This window comes from Ursus arctos, unplaced genomic scaffold, assembly GCF_023065955.2.
Source record: "Ursus arctos isolate Adak ecotype North America unplaced genomic scaffold, UrsArc2.0 scaffold_18, whole genome shotgun sequence".
Lineage (NCBI taxonomy): Eukaryota > Metazoa > Chordata > Mammalia > Carnivora > Ursidae > Ursus > Ursus arctos.
Window position 1 is genome coordinate 3574600 of NW_026622852.1, and position 22323 is coordinate 3596922.

Genomic DNA, 22323 nt, shown 5'->3' on the forward strand with positions numbered 1-22323 from the left:
CAACATCATTGGATAAAAGAAAATTATAGGCACTTGTCCCACCCAGTCAGAGAATTTTCTTTACTTAGGTTTAAAAAAAAAAATGGGCAGACCCACTATGTTTCCTTTGTGGAATACAAACATTTTCAAGCAATGAAAATGCTCAACCAATCTGCTCTACCTTTTAAGAAAAGATCAAAAAACATGACCAATGCCAAAAAAAAAAAAAATGGAAGAAAAAAAGAGTATCAGAGAAATAGAAAAACATGTAAAAAATGTACAAAAGCCAAGGAAGATGCTTTGAGGCTCAAAGCATTAAAGCACAAAGAGGAGTAGCATTGAAATAATAACAAAAACTGGTTGTTGATTGTTGTGTGTTTTTTTAAAGATTTCTTTTTAGCAGAATAAAAAGATTCTTGATTATATCAGTTTTCTTCTTTTTTTCTCATATCAAAGGTTTTCCAAACAACAGATGCCAAAAATTGAATGCCGAGCATCAGTGTCTCTGAAATATGCAAGACAAAAAGGCAACAAGAAGATAAGAAGGCAGATTTGAAAAGTTAACTTCAAAATGTAAAAGAAGTGGCTAAAAAAACGCAAGAAAAACGCAGAAGACTTTAGACAGACGTACAGAGAACGGCCTGGATTACAAGGTCATAGGAGCAAAGTGTTCTTTTAAAGGGAAGCAAATTATTAAGTTGAGATTGAAAAAGAGAAAAAAAAATGCCCAGGCTGCAGCAAAGATAGGTCTTTGGCAAAAACTACTGAAGTTACAGCGATGCTGGGTAAAAAAAGATGAGCAGAGAAAAACGGATTACTGTTAGCCTATCAAAAGACAGCAGACCGAGATTGTGTCAGAAGGGTGCAAACTGACGTAGCAGAGGCAACATACCATCTTCATCAGTTCGAATCAACACGGAGAAGCTCTCGGGGCCAGGGCCGACGTCTGTGTGGGCTGTTACAGTGATGCGGTACTCAGTCCATTTTTCCAGCTGTTCCAAAAGGTATTTAGTAGTGTCCGAAGGAATGCCCAAAATCTCATGAGGTTTGTCATCTTCTCCATCCACTGAGGTGTACTTGATGGAGTATTCAGTAATAATGCCATTCTGTTTTTCCACTGGTGGAGGTTGCCAACTTACCAAAATACTAGTGGAACTTGGGCTGGTACAACTAATGTCTTGAGGAGGAGCTGACGGCTCTTATTTTGGTAGTGAGTTAAAGGAGGGTTTGAGTGAAAGGACAGGAGTGGTTGGAAAAAAAAATGATAAAACAAAAGAAAAGGCAAAAATAAATAAACGAACAATAAGGGCAACAAAACGAAAATAAGGCTTTGAAACTTAAAATAAAATTTTAAACTTATGTACCTTGGCTTAGTAATATGAATAAACCAAAAAATGAATAAATGACCAAAAATAATTGTTAAATAATGGGTGGGGGGAATATGTGAACATGAAACCTTGAGATAATAGAGCCTCAAATAAAATTACCTACCTGCAATTTAAATTCTTCTTCTAAACCAATCCCTCAGTATTCCCCAGCCCTATTGTACAGGCTACCCAACTTTAAAAAAACCTGTAAATATTGCAAGATTTATTACATGAGAGTCTGATGATGTTTCACAGATGCTGTTTCAAGCTTTCACTTCTACATCCTAGAATGAGGGTGATTCATATACAGTATTCATTCGCGAAAGGGTTTTCAAGTATAAAAAGTTGCAATAACTGTCAGATGCCCTTTCACCAATTCCAATTAAAAAAAAAAAGAAAGAAAAGAAATAAAAGCCCAAATATAAGAGCATTCCCTCTGACTATGTGAAAAACTGAGTCAGCCTGACCAGTTTTAAGGAAAGGTGTTAATCTAGCATTGACTGTAGCCCATATACAGTGAGCATGCAGAATCAATAAAGGATGAAAACGCGTAGTCCAAGATTTACCTACCCGAGGGTAATGTCAGGCTTGTTGATTCTGACTGTAACTTGTACTTACCCTACATCAGCTTTCAGCTTTTTAAAAAAATTATTATAACTCTTCTTGAGACACCATTGCTAGTAAAGAATTAGATCCCACCAACAAATTTTGGTATAATCAATAATAATCATCTATCCCTTACAAAATGTCAGTAACACAGCCATTAAAAAGAACTGTTTAAAAAAAAAAAAACCTGAGAACTATCAGGAAAAGATATGACTTATGTGCAAAATTTCTTTCATTTTGTATGTAATTATTCATGTAAATTAGAATTTACATAAGAGTTAAAAGATAAACTTTTCATTGCCCATTATAAAATAAAATGGTCACTTACTGAGCAATTATTTTCCATCAAATCACCCAAACATATCATTATTTAAAAAAATTAAAAAAGCAATAAGAGCAATGCAGCCATTATAATAAATTATTTTTAAAGTTAATTATATATAATTCCTAAAGGACAAATAAAAAGGATGATATATATATATCAATATTTATTTATTTTAAGGCATTGATGTGGTAGAATGAGTAAATCCTAGAAAATTTTGTGTTCGTGAATATGTAGTTTGGGTATTTCCTTAGACTTTGTGGGTCTTAATATTATATCGCATCATCTGTATCTAATTGTTTACAGGATTATCAGTCTTTTTAAATTTACATGTCTTGGGTTCTTTATTATTGTCAATCAAAATGAAAGTTCCCTGCACTGATGAAGAGGACATTCTCATAAGACAGTCTTGAAAATTTGGAGTAAGATTTGCAAAATCACAGGAATATCTATCATTTTTATTGATTCTGACTACACGTTCTTATGTTTCAAATTATAAAACTATTTCATATGCATTATCATTATTCATAATAAATTGAGCTGTTCATGTAACAGCAAGGACTCATTTGTAATTCTTTTTAAAAAGCTGATTTGGTTTTTACTACATTGCTACCTTCAGACCTCCTATTCTGTGAGAATATAGTCAACATCTCTTGAACCTTTTACTTTAATAAAATAAAAAGTAGATAAGCTTTTGATGTGGTTATAAAATGTCCATTCTTTCTCTATGTATGTAAGTAGGTATGTGTGTATGTATGCATGCAAAAAAGTTAATTTTGTAAACCATGCAAAACAGAATATTGAAGCATGTCACATTTCTTTTAATTAAATATCTGAGTTTAAGAGTTATCCTGTACAATATACAAAACTGCATTAATTTACATGATTCATTTTTTAGAAGAAAGGGAATTTTATGGGAGTAGGCTATCGTCACTAATGGATTAAGTAATAGGATCCTAATACTTTTTGTACCAACAGTCATGTTTTGAGAAAGAGAAAGAATATAACTTTTATCTTCCAAAAAACCTGGAAGATTTTAAATTTCTATAGAATCTAGACTTGCTTATATGAAAGAGAATTCATTTTTTAGAAAATACAAATTTCATGTTTGCTGATAGGTCTAATATTTAGGTCAGCAGAGCATCCTTTTTACAAAATTCAATGTATTGCGATTACACATATCTACTGCATATGTAACTATCAAAAATCACATATAAAATATAAAGTATCAAAAAAATACCTAGGGAAATAGATCCATAAAACTGTTCAATTCAAGGTAATTGGTTGTTTAATAGACTAATTATAGAAACTTACTAATAAAGAGCAAACCATAGTATTATTTAAGTCACCAAACTTTCCATCAAAAATAAAACTTTCATGTAATACTTTACACAAAGCAACATTCCCTGGACACAATGAACCCCCATTGTGGTAAACACAACTATGCTTTAGGGTAACAGTTCCAAAAAGAAATGAACCTGAGGAAACAAAATACAATTTAGGATTGTAAATGTACTTGTGATTATTCCATTATTCCTAAATTTGTCCAAATACAGATTTTCTACGAATGTTCCAAATTTCCGGATGTACTAATTGCAGAGTTAATAACAAAGTAGTCACAAAAGCTTAGCTTTTCTCTGAGTAGAAACAAACACATGAAATAAAAACCCGCTTGTTAGCAAAGTTAAAACCTGTGCGCTTAGGGGGTGCCTAGGTGGCTCAGTTGACTAAGCATCTAAGTCTTGATTTTAGCTCAGGTCGTGCTCTCAGGTTAGTGAGATAGAGCCAGCTCTGCATGGGTGTAGAGCCTGCTTAAGATTCTCTCCCTCCATTTGTCCCTCTCCCACCCCCCCCCCCCGCTAAAATAAATAAATAAATAAATAAATAAATAATAAACTTAAAAAAAAAACCCCAAAAACCTGTGTGCTTAAAAAGCTTAAAGGTTTGGTCTTTGTTACCTCTTTAGTTTGTTAAGCCCTCTTGTGGATTATTTGGCAGTGTTCTCAACCAGAATTTTGCTTTACAGCCTTATAAATCATTACACAGGGCCTGGTGGAACTTTCATTCATTTTCCTCATGAAGTCTTCTAACTCCTCCGACTTCTTTCAGTTTAGGAAGGGGGGGAATGGGACCTGCTATTTGGACCAAGTTGGAAACCAACATAGGTCATGGTGGTAATCTCCAAATCGGTTGCTTACTAGCATAGAAACTACTGACTGTCAAACTTATTAATTAGCTGATTTGTTTGTTGGCGGCAGGGTGTGGGGGGGATAAAGACGCAACACCTCCTAGTGAAAAAGGGCAGAAAGTAAGCAAAGAGAGACACCTACTTGACTGCATGGTTCTGGCTGATATTTCAGCTGTGGAAGCACCCAGGCCCTGGGGAGAGCGTGCGGCCAGGCGGAAGTAGTACAAACTGTTGGGTTTCAGTCCTTGCAGTCTGTAAGATGTCCCTGGCTCAATGGTAATCCGTTGCTGTGGATAAGTAAGGAAAGAACTGGGTCATTTTCATTAAGATTCATGCAAATATTTTTAGCACACTGCCTGCGACCTCAGATGTCTGTCATTGGAGTTATAAAGTCATCAAAATATCACAAACAGAATCAACAGTGAGTATCTAGGACTCTACCAGGGGAACTATACAAGGAAAATATCAGGGTTTAAAAGGCAAATTTCTACAACAAAGAAGGCAACCAGAACAATGAAAGCCAGAGATATTCTAATGATGGTGCAGTGACCAAATGCATCAAGGAAGAGGGAGGTTAAGAGGCCACCACCCATAAGCGTGTTGTACCTTAAGGGGCATGTGTGGCCCACAACAGAAAGTGACACCTGCCCCTGAGAGTGGAGTCTGGCCAATATGTGCAATTTCAAGTGAAGATATTATCTAGCTCATCTCCCATGACCTTCTGCAATTTAAATTGGTGCAAAGAAGATATGGCCAGAAGTAGCAACAGAAACCAGTGTGCAGTTTCTATGATATTGCTACAAGAGATCTGAAATTGCAAAGTTCTGATGGGAGAAAAATCAGATGTTCGTTAGCTGGATAATTTATATGAAAACATATTATCACTCTAGACTGATTTAAAATCATTTTAAAACTTTCTCTCTTTGTGACTATAGAGCACACAGCTAGAGAAAAAAGTCACAAACTTTTCTGCAAATTTTAACATCATAAAGGGCTTTTGAAATAAGGTCTCTTTAATTGAATGTTATAACTCTTACTTTTCATGCTTAAAATTTGACTTGCATTTTAGCAAAAATAGAGCTATGGGTAATCAATCTCAGATTGAACATTAGCCTGTAGTAAGCCTTAAAATACACACTAATATGTAATCTAGTAATGGCATAAATAATCTTAAGGCTTTTCATCAAATAGAGTTTGCTGTTCACACAAACAGAAATCATTCAAGGGGAATTCAAATATAAAACTAGAGAAAACATCCCTAGGGTATTCTGGCTCAGAAATACAAAAGCTTTTAGAAGTTTTAGATTTCCCAAATGGTAAGTAAAAACGGAATCCCCAAAGAAACAATTGTAAAACAGAGTAGGTGGGCCAACATTCAAGCACCTATATCCACAGCATTCTCAAAGGAGCGCCACTGTCCTGCCTTGTTTTAATTTTGTTTTTTAGTTGGGTGGTGGCAAGGACTTAAAATAAATTGATGTTGAATTATGTCTTAATAAAAACATCAATAGTGGTAACATGAGTACTTTAAGTTATAAGTTATAAAAGTATTTCAATTACATACTTTTTGAGTACTTAATTCATATTGGCTTTGTTAGCTAACTCTAAAAGCATTGCATTTAGAACCTGGTCTTTGGAGATTCTGCTCAATTCAAACAGCTGTAATAAGATAGAAGTTTATAGGAACATACTAATTTATTACAGCATTCAGAATGATATACCATAAGTTAACTGATAATATTTCATTTAATATGTGAGTGTTTTTAAAAAAAGGTATTACTGTTAGAAGTTAAGAGCTACCTAGCTTTGTGAAGATATTTTAAGATAAAGAATACTAAAAGGTGTAATAAAATGACTTATGTGGATTGAGTTTTTACATATAGTATCACCAACATTTTTGTCCTAATGTTCCAGACTGGATTTCACAGTAACAAAAGAAATACATTCATTATGATACATTCATTAATATCATATATTCCCATCCTGAAAATATTAGATGTGCCTTAATACTGATTTCTATAATTTATACAAAGTACACCCAAGAGGAGTATACCCTATTGGTTAAAAAGATAGATTCTGGAACCTGATTACCTAGATTTTCAAATCCCAATTCTGCCATTCAGTAGTGTGAGATGTGCAGGAATCTGTTTAACTTTTTCTGTGCCTTCATTTTGTTAGGTGTGAAATCGATTAAAAACAGAAACTGACTCATGGCACTATTGTAAGAACTGAATGAGTTAATATATGTGAAATCCTTACTATTACCTCTCAGTATATGTATTAGTTATATTGATTTTGTTTCTCTTTTCAGTAACTATCAGTAATTTCCAGACTTCTTCAGTGTACAACTTATTTGCATAGCATACTCAAACATTATATATACTCCCATCCATATCAAATAAGTCTGGGCATAGCAATAAACATTTGCCACAGGGCCTCTTTCTCTTAAACCAGTTTAGATAAATTCATCCATCCAAAGCCTTGGAAGACATTTGACCTAAGTACTATATGACTTAAGTACTATAATGCAGAAGAGAAATAAAGGAAGTCCCTAAGTCTCAAGGGGTATATTCTTTTAGATACTTTAGAAGAGGCTTGGAAACCTGGAAATAGGGACAACAGCTGTTTTATTGTTGGTGTTTGCCCCATTCCACCCCCCAAAGGCTTGAAATCAATATTCTGTTTTTTGGGGTCAAGTTCTTTTTCTGATGAATAAATCTTTCCCACCGAAGTGCTCTATAGACATCGGACCTTTTGTCAGAACTTGGGCATGAAAATAGAGTAGTGCCCCAGTAAAGTGAATGATGAGAAGGTGAGAATCAGTCTTACCTCCTCGCCATGCTCTCCATCTTTGTAGACCAGTTCATAGTTGGCAATGGTGTCTGAACGTGGAGGTGTCCAAGACAGCAAAATACTTGTTTCAGACTCAGGTTCTGCTTTGAAGTTTAGTGGTTGCCCTGGTACTAAAAACAGGAAGGCAAAGGACTGAGTTCATCATCACCATGAGTATTCAAAAACCCTTCCATTAGTGCATCTGTTTAAACCTCTCAAAATGTATCCACATGTGTAACTTAATGGAGAGCTAGGTCCTTTACATTGTTTATAGTCCATTTTTCCTCCTTCAAGGTACAAGAATATTTTTAACACTGCACTTGTTCCTCATCCGTTTAAAAACAAACAAGATAGAGAATTAGCAAACATAGAACAGAGCATAAATCTGATAATAGATCTGGTCTCACAAATAACATTTCATAATATTGTTGTAAGTAACAAATGAGATGATTCATACAATGCACGTGGAATCAATATTGCCTAAATCATAAACAAGTGCTAAATATGTAAAAAAAATTGTTATTTTACAGCTGAGAACTTGTTCTCTAGCACTGCATTTAACTTTCAAAATTATTTCTGATTAGGTTTATAAAATTCCACCTTTAACCCCATTAACAGAACCTACTGGTAAACCAGAATCACGTAGTATTTTTCTTTTTTCATTAATTAATTAATTATTTTTAATAATAATTTTTATTATGTTATGTTAGTCACCATACAGTACATCCTTAGTTTTTGACGTAATATTTTTCCTTGCCAACCTACATTTTGAAAAAGAGATAAAAAAATAACTATCGCTTATAAATAATTACTTCTAATTGATTTTCTTTTTTTAAAGATTTTATTCATTTGTTTGTCAGAGAGAGAAAGAGAGAGAGAGCACAAGCAGGGGGAGTGGCTGGCAGAGGGAGAAGTAGGCTATCTGCTGAGCGGGGAGTCTGATGAGGGACTCAATCCCAGGACCCTGGGATCATGACCTGAGCCAAAGGCAGATGCTAAGCTGACTGAACCATCCAGACGTCTCCCTAATTGACTTTAAGTGACTTAATATACTACTCCTAATGTAATCTTGATATTGTCCCTAGTGAGATGGAGCTAAATTACTACACAAATCAAAAAGTTTAGAGAATACGTTTATTATCAGAAATATGGTAATTTATCAGATGTCATATATAATTCTTATATTAGTCATATAACCCATGCAGTAGACAGTGTGAAAGAGCTATATATCAGATGTATTAAAAAATGGGACATCTATCCAGAGAAAGGCTATATGCACCCCAATGTTCATAGCAGCATTGTCCACAATAGCTAAATCGTGGAAGGAACCGAGATGACCTTCAACAGATGACTGGATTAAGAAGTTGTGGTCCATATATACAATGGAATATTACTCAGCTATCAGAAAGAACGAGTTCTCAATATTTGCTGCAACGTGGATGGCACTGGAGGAGATAATGCTAAGTGAAATAAGTCAAGGAGAGAAAGACAATTATCATATGATTTCTCTCATCTATGGAACATAAGAACTAGGAAGATCGGTAGGGGAAGAAAGGGATAAAGAAAGGGGGGGTAATCAGAAGGGGGAATGAAGCATGGACTATGGACTCTGAGAAACAAACTGAGGGCTTCAGAGGGGAGGGGGTGGGGGAATGGGATAGGCTGGTGATGGGTAGTAAGGAGGGCACGTATTGCATGGTGCACTGGGTGTTATACGCAAGTAATGAATCATCGAACTTTACATCGGAAACCGGGGATGTACTGTATGGTGACTAACACAATATAATAATAATAATAAAAAAAAACACTTTACTCAAATGCTGTGTTAGAATAGGTTTTACTAACCCCAGCCTCCTGGTTAACACCAAATCCCACCAGGTCCTCTATCCCTTATACACAAGGCTAAGGTAGCTCAGGACGTCACTGGCCCGGCTAACCGTACATTGTCCTTGGCCAGTGTCTGTTCTAATTGCTTGGTGCCCATGCCACACTGGCCATTAAATATCTGGATCATTACCCCTGATATTGTGGCCTGTCTTAAAGTGCTATAGCTGACCATATGCCCTTATTCTCACAAGTAAACATGAGAATTCTGTGTATATTTAATAAAAAAAACAAGAACAATAACACTTTATACTAGAGGGGAAAAGAACATGTGAAGTGTTTCTGGTGAATGGGCACAAACATTGAAAAACTTATGAAAAATAATATTTGTAGCTGATGTATGACTTCAATTTCTTAAATAATACTTGAAGCACCATTTTCCTATGTAAGAAGATCTTTGGAAATATAAACTGTTTTACTTTCTTTTTCTTTTGTTCTCATCTCTCTGTAATATGACTAAAGAAAAGTATTTTGTTTAAAAAAAGATCAAAGTCTAAACAGGTCTATCAGAATGGTTTCCAGAATTCCTCTGTCTGGCGTGTTAACGTGTGTGTGTGTGTGTGTGTGTGTTCGAGTGCTTGCACACGCGTGTATGTACCTCACATGCAGGCATACAGTCTCATGTTTGGACTGATGCATAAGGCAACCAATAGTCAGTGCTTCTTATTTTTAATTGCATTCATCATCTTTTCTCCTTTTTTATCAGAGGCCTTGAGATACTCATTAATTTGATGCCTTTGAACATACTTTCTAAGCGGTATCTTTTTTTTTTTTTCTTTTCTTTCTCTCTTTAAGTGAGAGACCCAGTGAGAGACCTAAAGCAATCATCCAGACTGAGAAATGGAGACAAAAGACGATCAAAGATCAAGAGCAAGAGAAGGGGGAAAAGAGGGAAAAATAAACAGGAAAATAGCAAAGCAAATAGAGAACACATTTGTTCTAAATGGCAAATACCACAAGAGCTGGCAGGAGCAACAATGGAAGCCAGGAACAATCAGACGGATGGGGAAGTTATGATTGGATTTTAATATTCAGATGATTAAAGGGGTTCTCAGCCTAAAAATACACACACATATGCATATGTGTGTAGTCACTTCTTTCTCCTTACTTTTGTTTCCTTTTTTCTTTCTCCCAACTTCCACAAGTCTGAGAAAGAAAAAAGCCTTGTGATAACTCCTGACTTACACCAAACTGGAACACAGTATTGTCAAGAATTAAAAACACGGACAGAACTGAAGGTCTGCTCTCAGGATAATTATTGCTTGTTATGTATTTCCTCCCTGCCTAATGCTAATAATAAATTGACATTGATTGAAAACATCTTGGGAATCTAATTATCTTTTTCTTATTTAAACTGTTTATTTTTATTTATTTATTTATTTTTGCTTTAATTTGTCTTGAACAAATTCCCAGTGGGTCTCAATGTTTAATCCTTGTTTAGTGACACAAACTTCATCTGACCCTCCAAGTCTATTAAGACACCTCTCCTTCTAAATAATGAATTAAACAGGCTCAAAGCTTCAGAGGGTGTACTGTTCATTTAATTCTTGGACAAAATAAGTAGTGGTCAGATGACTTCAAATAATATATGCAAGGTTCTCTTCCTCTGCTTCTATCTTGTCCTTCTTTTGAAGTGGTCTGGAGGGTTATTTAATTTACCAGATGTTAAACTTGGGCTAGAAATACAAATGTCCAGGACACCTGGGTGGCTGAGTTGGTTAAGAGTCTTCCTTTGGCTCAGGTCATGATCTCAGGATCTTGAGATGGAGTCCCACATCGGGATCCCTGCTCAGTGGGGAGCCTTCTTCTCCCTCTGCCCCTCCCCTCTGCTCATGTTCTCTCTCTCAAATAAATAAAATCTTAAAAAAAAAAAAAAAAGCAATACAAATGTCCAGAGGTATCAGGCAGATCACTTAGAGTATGGAAACGAGGTGGGGTCTGGGGTCATTTGGGAGAGTGCCTGGCCCACCTGAAGAGTTGGTAGTATTCAGCACGAGGAGATTGCAGACTTTGTGCAATGTTGGTCCAAGCTTGCCTGAACTGCTGATTTTTCAACAGAAGTTGATAGTGAATCTTTTAAGTAACATCTTTCCATTTTTAACCATTGGAAATTAATTGAATTAATTTAAATTAATTGAAAAACGCGATAGGGGGCAAATTATATCTACAGGAGAAATCCAGCAAATGGACCAGTGCTTTAAAAGACCTTTCTATTATATCAGGCTCTATATTCATAAACACCTTAAGGTGCCACTACTTAGATCTCCCTGGGAACTGAAGATTCACTTAGAGATGCTTCCTCAGAGTCATTTAGCCATAGTTGAAACAACCACAATAAAATCATCAAAGTAAAAGAAAAAAAGCAGTGAAATTAATGGATTTATTTTTACATTCCGCAAACATAGTAGTCCTAATGATCACAATATATGTATATAAGGAAGCACTTTAGGGGGCTCCAAATGGTCTTATTTCTCTGTACTATTTGGAAACACAGGGAGTACTTCATGTTTTGCCAGTTAGACTTGTGTATCAATCATGGTGGCTTCGGATTCTATTAACATTTATGTTTGTGTTATCTACCCCCTCTTTCCCTCTCTCTCTCTCTATCCAAATGTTCTCACAGTCCTTACACCTCAAACTTACTGGCTTTCTTTTGTCTTCACTTCTTGTTTGTCTGTGTCTATTTTACTTTTATTTAAGAGATTTTCTTGTGTTGTAGCATTTCCCTCACCAATTAACTGAACATAAATTTTATAGGAAACTCTGGGATTCTGGAAACTCATTGGAAAAATTTAAAAAGACCATCCAGAAACTTTTGTGCAATCATTCTACATTAGCAAGGGAGATGCGATATTATGGACCATAAACCAAATTTAGAATTTAGATGTGGACAGAGGAAATGGAGGTAGAACTTACAATTTTTCCGTAAAACTATATTTAAGAAATGTTTGTATTCTGTAAAGTGATGTCAACATTATACTTTTTTTCTTGATTACTTAATGTCCATAAGGAAATACAAATATGAGGTATCAATTCCCTAAAATAAGATTATAATCCCACTGATGTATGTTAAGTATTTGAGTAGTACTACTATTATACTCCATATAAATATCTGAAGACAACTCAAAGACAGAGAATGGAAAATAAATGAGAGATGAAGGGAATCTGATCTATATATCAGCTGAAATGCTAATAATATTAGAAGAAATCAATACTTAAGTAAAATTAAGCAAATATCTCTAAAGAGAAAGAGGTTAACATGTAATAAATGGCCAGCCAACAGTTTCTCTTAGCCATATGATAAACACGAAATATCGGAGAAAGTAGGAAACCTATTATTGCTAAAATACTTAGTACTTTAATAAGGTACACATTTGAAAATGTATCTAGCATTTTAATAAATGATAACAATAATAAAAGCAATGGACAGAATTATAGAGGGAGTAAAACAAAACAGAATTCAAAACAAGGAGTCTGATTTGTAAGTACCAAAAATATATCATCGATAAAATAAATATTTAATACGCAAGCACATGCACACATCTTACTCTCAATTGTCATTAAATATCAATGTGTAAAGTTAAATTTTATTACAGTTGTATTTACATCCAGAGATCCTTTACTCAAACTCCTTTTATCTCCTTTGCTAAAACTATTTTAAGAATGCATTTAAATTGGACTCCTAACTTGGGAAATTGGAAATCAGTCCTTTTCTAGTTTGCTTATTTAGGCCTGTTGACATATACTAATGAAATGATTTAGTAAGTTCTGGAAACCTAAAAAGTCATGTTTCTAAATGTCATAGCTTGTTTGTTTGTTTGTTTGTTTGTTGTTTTTTTAATAACAATTCTTCAATGCCCAGAATTTGGAGTAGAATTAGCTTCTTCAAAATGTTTAAATTTGGTACTACTCAGTATTTATTTAGTAAATAGACATAATTCTTTTCCTTCCAAAGGAAAAGACCTATACTATTAAAGTATACACATAGAAATCAGCAGACTTTTCCCAGGAATCTATTAAATGCACAGAAAAGCTAGAGGTTAGATATATTTTCTAAAGAAAGAAAGAAAAAAACAAACATTAAGATTTAACAGATTTCAAACAGCTCCAATCAGCATGAACAGCAAGCAACATTTTAGGGTATTAGGTTTTAGATGTAATTTACTATATTCTTTGTCACAGTTTTATTTGTATTTTATACTATAATATAGTTGCCATATATTCTTATTATAATTATCTATACAAGAAGGGGCGCCTGGGTGGCACAGCGGTTAAGTGCCTGCCTTCGGCTCAGGGCGTGATCCCGGCGTTAGGGGATCGAGCCCCACATCAGGCTCTTCCGCTATGAGCCTGCTTCTTCCTCTCCCGCTCCCCCTGCTTGTGTTCCCTCTCTCGCTGGCTGTCTCTATCTCTGTCAAATAAATAAATAAAATCTTTAAAAAAAAAAAAGAAAAATATATAAAAAGACATCCTTTCAAAATGTGTATTCTAGTAGTAGAAATCTTTTTCTAGCACAATATAAATTCTTCCCTTGACAATGGCCATATACTGTATTCTCCATATTTTTAAGGTAAACTAGGGGCAAGTGAATGTAATGCCAAGAGTTAAAGCTATGGAAAAATTGGAAAATTAACCCACTTCTAGAAAATAATTATTTTAGCCAAAATATTTTTATATCTAAAACCATTTAAAAATTACGTAATATTATCAACTGTATGACTAGTCATGATTAAGGGGAAATATTATTAATTATAAATAGATCATATTTTGAATTTCTATGTTATCAGAAATACATAAATTGCTATCAATCCTCCATTTACATCAATATGTAAACAATAATCTTAGATGAGATCAAAAGTGACAACTCCCCTCTTAAACACACTTTGTTATTACATATTGTTTCTTCAGAGTCCAATTTTAAACAAAAATAGGACTATTAGTGCAGTGAATTAAAGATTAAAAAAATGAAATGACCTTTCAGATATAGAAGACATAGAAATTTATATCTTCATATATATGAAATCAAAATACATGAGAAATTTATACATCTTAGTAAATTTTCATAAGTTTGGGAAAGATAAAATTGCAGTGAAAATAAGTATATATCCTCAAATTTTCTATAGCCTCTCTAAAAGAATATTTCATAATGATTTTATGTCCCTAGCTATGATCCTAAGAAATAGTTAGTCAGCAAGAAAAAAAAAGGAGCAGCTCAGCATTAATTATATTAGAACTAACATCATTGTATTTGGCAGGTGTCCACTAACATCAAATGGCCTTTGTTAATTAAGCCTAGGGAACAGATCAAATCATTGTGCTATTTTGGAAGGTTTTCTTAGCCTATTGATCTTGGCAGGCACAAGTCATTATGTCATTATATATCTTCTCAATCACTGAGTATTAAAAGTACAACTATTATACAAGTTTCTTGGAAATAATGTAAAAATATTCAGAGATTGGGAACAACTCTTCTAATGCATCTGTGACCCATTCATCCAGATTTTTCTAAGTTCAGAGTCCCTGGATCACATTAACTCAATTGTCCCTGTTGTAGCACTACCTGAACTGAGTTATGGCTTATGTCATATCATGTCCCTTGGTGATACCGAAAACCAAAATATGGTCTATTTAAACATCAGTTCTATATCTTTCAATAAACTGTGACCAAAGGCATTACTGTCTGTCTTCTCTGTTCTGAATATAAAGATTCTCATGATTCCCAAGTCTTCTTACGTTTTGGTTGAATTTAGTTCCAGGAAGTATTTGGTGTCTAAGATAGCTAAATCTTCATAGTATCGGGGGGGAAAAAGTTATAAAACATTATGGATTCCTATGTTTAAATTTGTGGTTTGAAAACTTAGAACCAAATTTAGCAATCAAGTATAATAACCTGTGAGAAGAGGTATTCCTTCCAATACTTTCAGATAAGCTTATTTATTTTTTTTTTACATCTAAATGGTTTAATGTACTTTTGTACTTGGATAATATAATAGCTACCTCAAGTATTTCAGAAGTAAATTACATATAATCCTTAAATAAAGATATGAATAAATGAATGACTGTCTTTACCGCCTCTATTTATTGAGTGCCTATTGGGCACAAAAATCTAGCAGGGACTAAAACTACCACAAAAACAAATTATTAATTTGAAAGTAATGATGCTTTAAAGTAGGTAGGGTGCCTGGATTTAAAGTCTGCTTTCCCACTTACCAACCTTATGACCACATAAAACAAGTTCCTGAATCTTCTTCAATCCTCAAGTTACTCATTGGCAAATGGGGTAATTCCACATCTACCTAATTGGGTAGTAATATACTAATAAAATACACGCAACGTTCACAGCAGAGTATCCAGCATATGTAGCTGTTTTTATTATGATGAGTATTATATATTACTTATTCAATTATAAAATGTTTCTATCCATTACCTACTCTAGCGACCTGTTATGGGTTGAAGTGTATCCCACAAAATTTCATATGTTGAACTCCTAAACCTCAAAGTGTGACCTTATTTGGAAACAAGATTTTTGCAGAGGTAATTATTTAAGATGAGGTACTCGGTTGGGCCCTCATCCATTATGACTGGAATCCTCACAAAAAGGGGAAATTTGGACAGAAAGCCACGCACACAGGGAGAACATGATGTGACAATGAAGGCAGAGATCAGGGTGATGCCTCCCCAAGGCAAGGAACAGCCAAGATTGCTAGCAAACCGGCGGAAGCTAGGAGAGAGGCCCGGAAGCTGCCCTGAGAAGGAACCTATTCCATGCACCATGATCTCAGACTTCTAGCCCCCGGAATGGAGAGACAGTAAATTTCTGTTGTTCAAGCCACCAGTCTGTGGTATTTTGTTACAGTAGCCCTAGAAACCAAATATCACCTCTAAACTCTGTAAGATGGTTATTATTTTTGATGATAAGAAAACCGAAGTTCAGAGAAACGAAGTAACTTGTCCAAGGTTATAGAGCTAAAAATGGCAGACCAGAGTTCAAACTCTGGTTATATTACTCCAAAACTAAGCATTTTTAAGATATCACCACTGAGGGACACCTGGGTGGCTCAGTCAGTTAAGCATCTGACTAGTGATTTCAGCTCAGGTAATGATCTCATGGGTGGACAGATTGAGCCCTGTGTCTGGGCTCCACGCTCAGCAGGGAGCCTGTTTGAGTTTCTCTCCCTCTGCCCCTCCGCAACCTCTCTCTCTCCCGCTCTCTCTCTCTCAAATAAATAAATAAATCTTTAATAAATACATCACCACTGAAAAATCAGAAAAACTAAAAGTGGAACACAGGTATATGTTGTTCTTATATATTTTCTTTTATCTTTAAATGGTTAGGGAGCTGCTTAAATAGTGTAATAAAAAATAATCTCATAATAATTGATCAGTTTTAGTCAAGAAAAAGAACAAGATTCACAGATTTCTACATTTTCTTGTATGAGATATATGGAAAAATTAATCTACAATGTTTTTCTGTATATTAATATAGCAAATAAGTACATAAGAACTGCAGAAGCCAAGTAGGGAAGATATACGAATGTTCTTTAGTATAATTGTGATAAGTATATTTTTTATAACTATCTTTCATATTATTAGAGAAAATAATAAATCCATGAACAAACAGCAAGAACCCAATAATGGTATAAAAATAAAAGAAAGCCAGGCAGGCTATATATATGTTCTGAGATCTCTAGTAACCAGGGAAAATAGGTAAACACCCTCAGTGATACACTTTATAAAGCATGAAACATGAAAACAATCAGGGTTAGACATAGGTTTATCTAGTTCTGACACCTCAGAAAATTCATTCTCAAGATTATCAATGAGTTACACCTTCAGATTATAGCTACTATGTCCAATAATATGTTTTTTTAATATGGTTTTTATGTAGATTCTCAGAACAACCAATGGCATACTGTCCAAACACTGAGATTAATGCAAGTTATGAGGTGCCAACACCTTATAGGAGTCAAATTAATAGCTCTCAGATGTTCAAGAATAAACTTTAGAAGAAAGTTGCCATGTCATATTCTCAACCCAAGGCAAAATTGATCACTTTGAATCAAAGACCAGAGAGGTCTGATATCCGCTTATGAAAATAAAACCACTGGAAGGGCCAAGTGTTTCTCCATAAAAGCATGTGAAGTCTGCTCTAATGCCCAGTAAAATGAGTCAATGAGGCCCCAAACTTTGATCTAGATCTTGATAACTAGTCTTTCTCCACCCATGAAGCCATACAAAGAATAAAAAATAAAAAAACCATTAGGAGAGTATTTTTAGTGGGTAGCTGCCTGGAAAAAAGAAGACATTTAAATGTGTTTTATTTTCAACTTTATCTTGAACCACCCAATCTTTGATAAGCTAAATAATTTTGTAAGAGTATTCTATCAGAGTCACTAGGATAAAGCAGCATAGTTCTAGTCTCAAAATGCTGCATGAAGGATGCATTCATCTATCTCATGCAGAAGAATCTTCATGTCACTTAGGTACAAATTAAAAAAAAATGCTAAATTCATCCCTTCACTTAAAAGTATTATTTAGTCTTGCAGGTGTCCATGCCTGTTCCACTCCACATGCTTATCTTAACCTCTCATTTAGAAACTCTAAGTCTCAAAAATTAAAATTCATACATATCTTTGTCCTTTATTTGTTTTCACCATTCACACCTCTTCGTACCTACTCCTTCCCACCTGCCCCACTCTCCATCCAGAACCAGACTTACCTCCTGTCTGAGTGATGACCTGTATGTCACTTGAAAGAGGACCATCTCCAATTGAGGTGAAAGCCAGAACTTTGACAGAATATGTTTTCTGGGGCACTAAGTTGCCAATAGTAGTGATTTGGCTGTCAGCTACATTATGCTTCATCCAGTTGTTGACGTGCTGAGTGGGATCCATTGTGTAATAAACTCTGTATCCTTGGATCTGTCCATTTGGTTCTTCAGGTTCCTTCCACTGTACCAAAATGGTGGTTGAACTTAACATCCGCGCCTGGACATCCCGTGGGGCACTGGATGGTGCTTGTTCTGAGGTTTGCGTTAGCACAGGCTCACTTGGAGGTCCCCGCCCAATGTTATTGACAGCAACAACCCTGAATTCATAATCTGAGTAGGGACTTAGTCCAGCGACACTGTAGCGTGTTGTCGCCACCCCATCAATTTCTTTGTAAGGTTCCTCAGAATTTTTAGGTTTATGTTGAATGATGTAGTAAGAGACAGGCTCAGGGTTCCCAGAGTCCCACGTCAATGTGATGCTTGTGGCTGTGCTCTCAGTCACTACAGGAGTTCCTGGAGGTTTGGGTAAGGCTTAGGGGGAAAAAAAGGACAGTGAATATCCATCATCTCTAAGATATTACAAAGATCCATAAGCTCTACTACTGGAATGACAGAATTATGTATCTACTGAAGATTTAATTAGATTAAATTATAACAAAAGATTGTTTTCTAAGTGGGTAGGATGTACAGTAAGATGCATAGGGGACAAATCCCATTTTACTAGAAGCACATTAGAGCACTGTAATTTGAAGCTTGTATTCAAATCCACCAGTTATTAGCTATGTGATCCTAGATGCGTTGCATAACCTCTCTGCTTTAGTTTTCACATGTGGAAGATGGGAATAACTATCACTGGATTGTATTAACAGCTGGGTAACTGTATTTCATGAGTTTGCTGTGAAGATCTATGAGCTACTCCAGTAATGCTCTCAGAATGTATCCAGCACCTTCAAAAACATTAATTGCAATTATGACTATTATTATAACCAAGAATTTGGCCAATTAGCCCCTTGCGTCAAGAAATACATGACATAACTAAATACCAACATTGAAAAGAACACAATTTGGAACATATTCAAATGGCATTAAATTACTATGGAAGAATAATATCCATATTGTTTTCCAGCTGTAAGACATAGATAATATTACTATAATTTATAAAAATAACCTAGGGGCGCCTGGGTGGCTCAGATGGTTAAGCATCTGCCTTCGGCTCAGGTCATGATCCCCAGGTCCTGGGATCCAGCCCTGAGTCTGGCTCCTGGCTCAGCAGGGAGCCTGCTTTTCCCTCTCCCTCTGCCCCTCCCCCCACTCATGTGCGGGCACACACTCTTCCCTGCCCCCCGTATGTCTCTGTCTCAAATGAATAAATAAAATCTTAAAAAAAAAAAATCTAATCAAGAATTTTAAGGTAAGAAAGAATAGTAAATTTCAAATTGATTAATTTCAAATCCATGGTTTTTAGTTAATATTCAAAAATGTTGAAATAAATTAAAGCATATTCACAAATAACTTTTTAAAGTACTTTCCTATCATAATATGGTGTCTATATTCAATATCAGTAGTACCTGAAATTATAGCTACCTGACTAATATTTGCAATTAACTCCATCTTTTAGAGCTTCAATTCTTTCCTTTTAGCAGAGGAACCTCACTCAAAATGCTACTGATTAAGAATACAAACCATCCACACTGGTGACCTCACACCTAAGTGCCTCACCCTGGAGAATGATTTTGAAAGGACTTATTACCAGGAGAGACAAAATTCCACCAGCTAACTTCTGAGAGAAAACCCAGAATGTAACACTCAGATGATCAGCTCTTTCGTACCCTTTTTCCTTTTCAACATAAAAGCAAAAAGTACAATACTCTCTAGAATGGCAGCTATTCAAGAGTCACAAACTTGTACTTGATTACGTTTGTATCCCTAATACCTAGACTCCTGCCTCACAGTGTTAGCTGAATGAGCGCCTAACTGAACGAATGAGTCGGGATACATTTTCCTCACTCTCTTCCAGTTGCTTTTTGTTTCTATTTACTTTTTCCCTACAGGATTCACCCTTATATTTACTTATTTTTGAGGTAGAGAGGGTAGGGAATGGCAAGAGCCTGGAAAAAAAAGATAAGAAGTTGAACAAGATATTAGTTAATGTGACTCCTGATTTTGAATTCTTGAAGGTCTTCAGTAAACCTTCAAATATTTGCAACTGAAATAGTTATTATAAGAAAGGTGATTCAATATTTGCATATTACTCTAAGAACTACAGAATGATAATATTTGGCCAAAGGATTTTACTGAAAATAATAATAAAAAGACATTTGAAGAAATGTTCAATTATTCTGGACTGGCATTTTTCAAAAAAGTAGATGGTCCAAATTTTCCCTAGATATGTTTCTGAATTATTAAGGAAAATAAAAATATTGCTAATTAAAGGTGTGCTTACTGACACTTAACAGACTTTAGTTTTGCTGTCACAGTATAGGTTTTGTGCCTGTAATGCATGGATAAGTGTAAGTATGCTTAATACATTTACGGATATTCAATACAATGTTACTATTTTAAATGACTTAGTTTTGACCCTGGCATGTAATTTTGTTCCCATGTCACATTATTGTATATGGCATATACTTGATATATATGTTTGGTGGAGGATATGACACCAATTAGAACATGTGTGTTATATTTTTTAGGATCATACTTTCTGGATAGCAAAGATAATTTGTGTTCATTTTTGCAATAGCTGCAGACATTTGCAAGAACCTAAAGTCACCCTCAGTTTGACCCTTTTTACAAAATTGTTCTAGAATTCTATAAACACTGATAAAAACAACTGGTACCCCACACGCTTACTTTTCTTTGTTTCAAAAATATTTGTGAAATCTGTAACTTTGGTTACATTTAGTGCACTTAAGGAAAATAATATTTCTTGAGCACTTCATGTATAGAAGATAAGAAATAAAGTTAGAATATAATGCCACTTACATTTTGATTTTTAAGGTAGGACCCATCAAAATTTTAAAACATCTATTATTAGACCATGTTGATTTAACTCTCTCTTTCTTTTCCTTTTGTCCTCATGGATTTGAGCATTTATTAACACTTATTTGTATTTTTCTATCATGCACTCTCACCAGGGTTCTGGATTAATATGAAACCTGTTTGCATCAGTTCTACCATAATGCTTGACAGTGTCTAACATTTCTTATTCTGCCTGGTTAGTGTTCGGGCCGAGCCTATTGTTAAATATTTTGATGATTATCATTATTTAGGCTGTCAGTCCTTTCAAGAGAGAATCTCTCTACCTAGATATGTGTATCTTAAACAATACCACAGATATGATTAGACTCTGAAAATGGAACTCAGATGAATTGACTCATTTTAGAATTCCAAGGGTAGAGTTTGTAGGGACATTAGTCAGGGGACTTTAATATAGCCAGACCCTCAAAGCAAACACCATTAAGCATACCTTTGACAGTGATCTGTGCTATTGCTTCAATGACACCCAGTGTTGACATAGCAACACAGGTATAATTTGCTGACTGTCTCACATCATTCAGTTCTAGTACATTTCTTCCTATTGGCATATCATCTTCAGGTGTCAGATCTTCTGCCCCCAACATCCACTTCACATAAGGCATTGGTGACCCCACGGCCACACAGGTGATATTAACACTTCCACCTGGCATGATTTCATGATTAGTAGGTGGGATAGAGAATCTTGGTGGGACACGGCGAACTGGAACAAAACACAAGGGAAAATGATAAAATAAAAGGCAAGATAAAGTGGCTTGTTAAACATATGACATGCACTCTACAGACACAATTAAACAATTGAAACATATTGTGGATTTTTCAAAAACAAAACAAAGAAAAACTGTGGATAATACAGACCATACAAGTATGGTCTGTGTATACACAGAACAAAGTATTTAGTTTAGTCATTGATATCTTAGACACATTCATACAAAAGTTGATTCAGACCTACAAGGGCCCCACAAAAACAAAACAAAACAAAACAAAACCAAGAAAACTATCTACAAACAGTACACAAACATCATGCACAAGATAAACACAAAAACATATACATGCATGCATATAGCAAAGATCCTATGCATGCATGCATATGCAGAAAAGGGGGCTGGAAGGTCACCAGCAGGTTTAAGTTGAGTAACAAAACCAACTTCAGTGCTGTGCACTTCCAGTTGATGTGAATGCATGTGTGGGAGCACACTGTCACATCCCAGCCCTGGAAAACATCGTCTATAGGACATGGAAAGTGCAATTTATTTGCTTTCAGACTCAGAGTAGATGCAGCCTCAAGACCTCACACTAACACTGGAACAGACACAGAAATATATACACATATCAATTTATG

The 22323-nt window shown here is 35.1% G+C and overlaps 1 protein-coding gene across 13 annotated transcripts in view; it reads right to left on the reverse strand.

Annotated features, from left to right (window-relative positions):
* PTPRD (protein tyrosine phosphatase receptor type D) overlaps positions 1–22323 on the reverse strand; it is a 502533-nt gene that overhangs the window by 163832 nt on the left and 316378 nt on the right. For 12 of the 13 annotated variants that reach the window (XM_057313437.1, XM_057313436.1, XM_057313441.1 and 9 more), the window contains exons 7-11: positions 21415–21684; positions 17898–18479; positions 7292–7425; positions 4605–4749; positions 872–1177 (exon numbers count right to left, since the gene is read on the reverse strand). In XM_057313437.1, coding sequence (XP_057169420.1) covers positions 872–1177; positions 4605–4749; positions 7292–7425; positions 17898–18479; positions 21415–21684 — 1437 coding nt within the window. The remainder of the gene's footprint in view (positions 1–871; positions 1178–4604; positions 4750–7291; positions 7426–17897; positions 18480–21414; positions 21685–22323) is intronic. The other variant, XM_057313439.1, reaches the window with a different exon arrangement.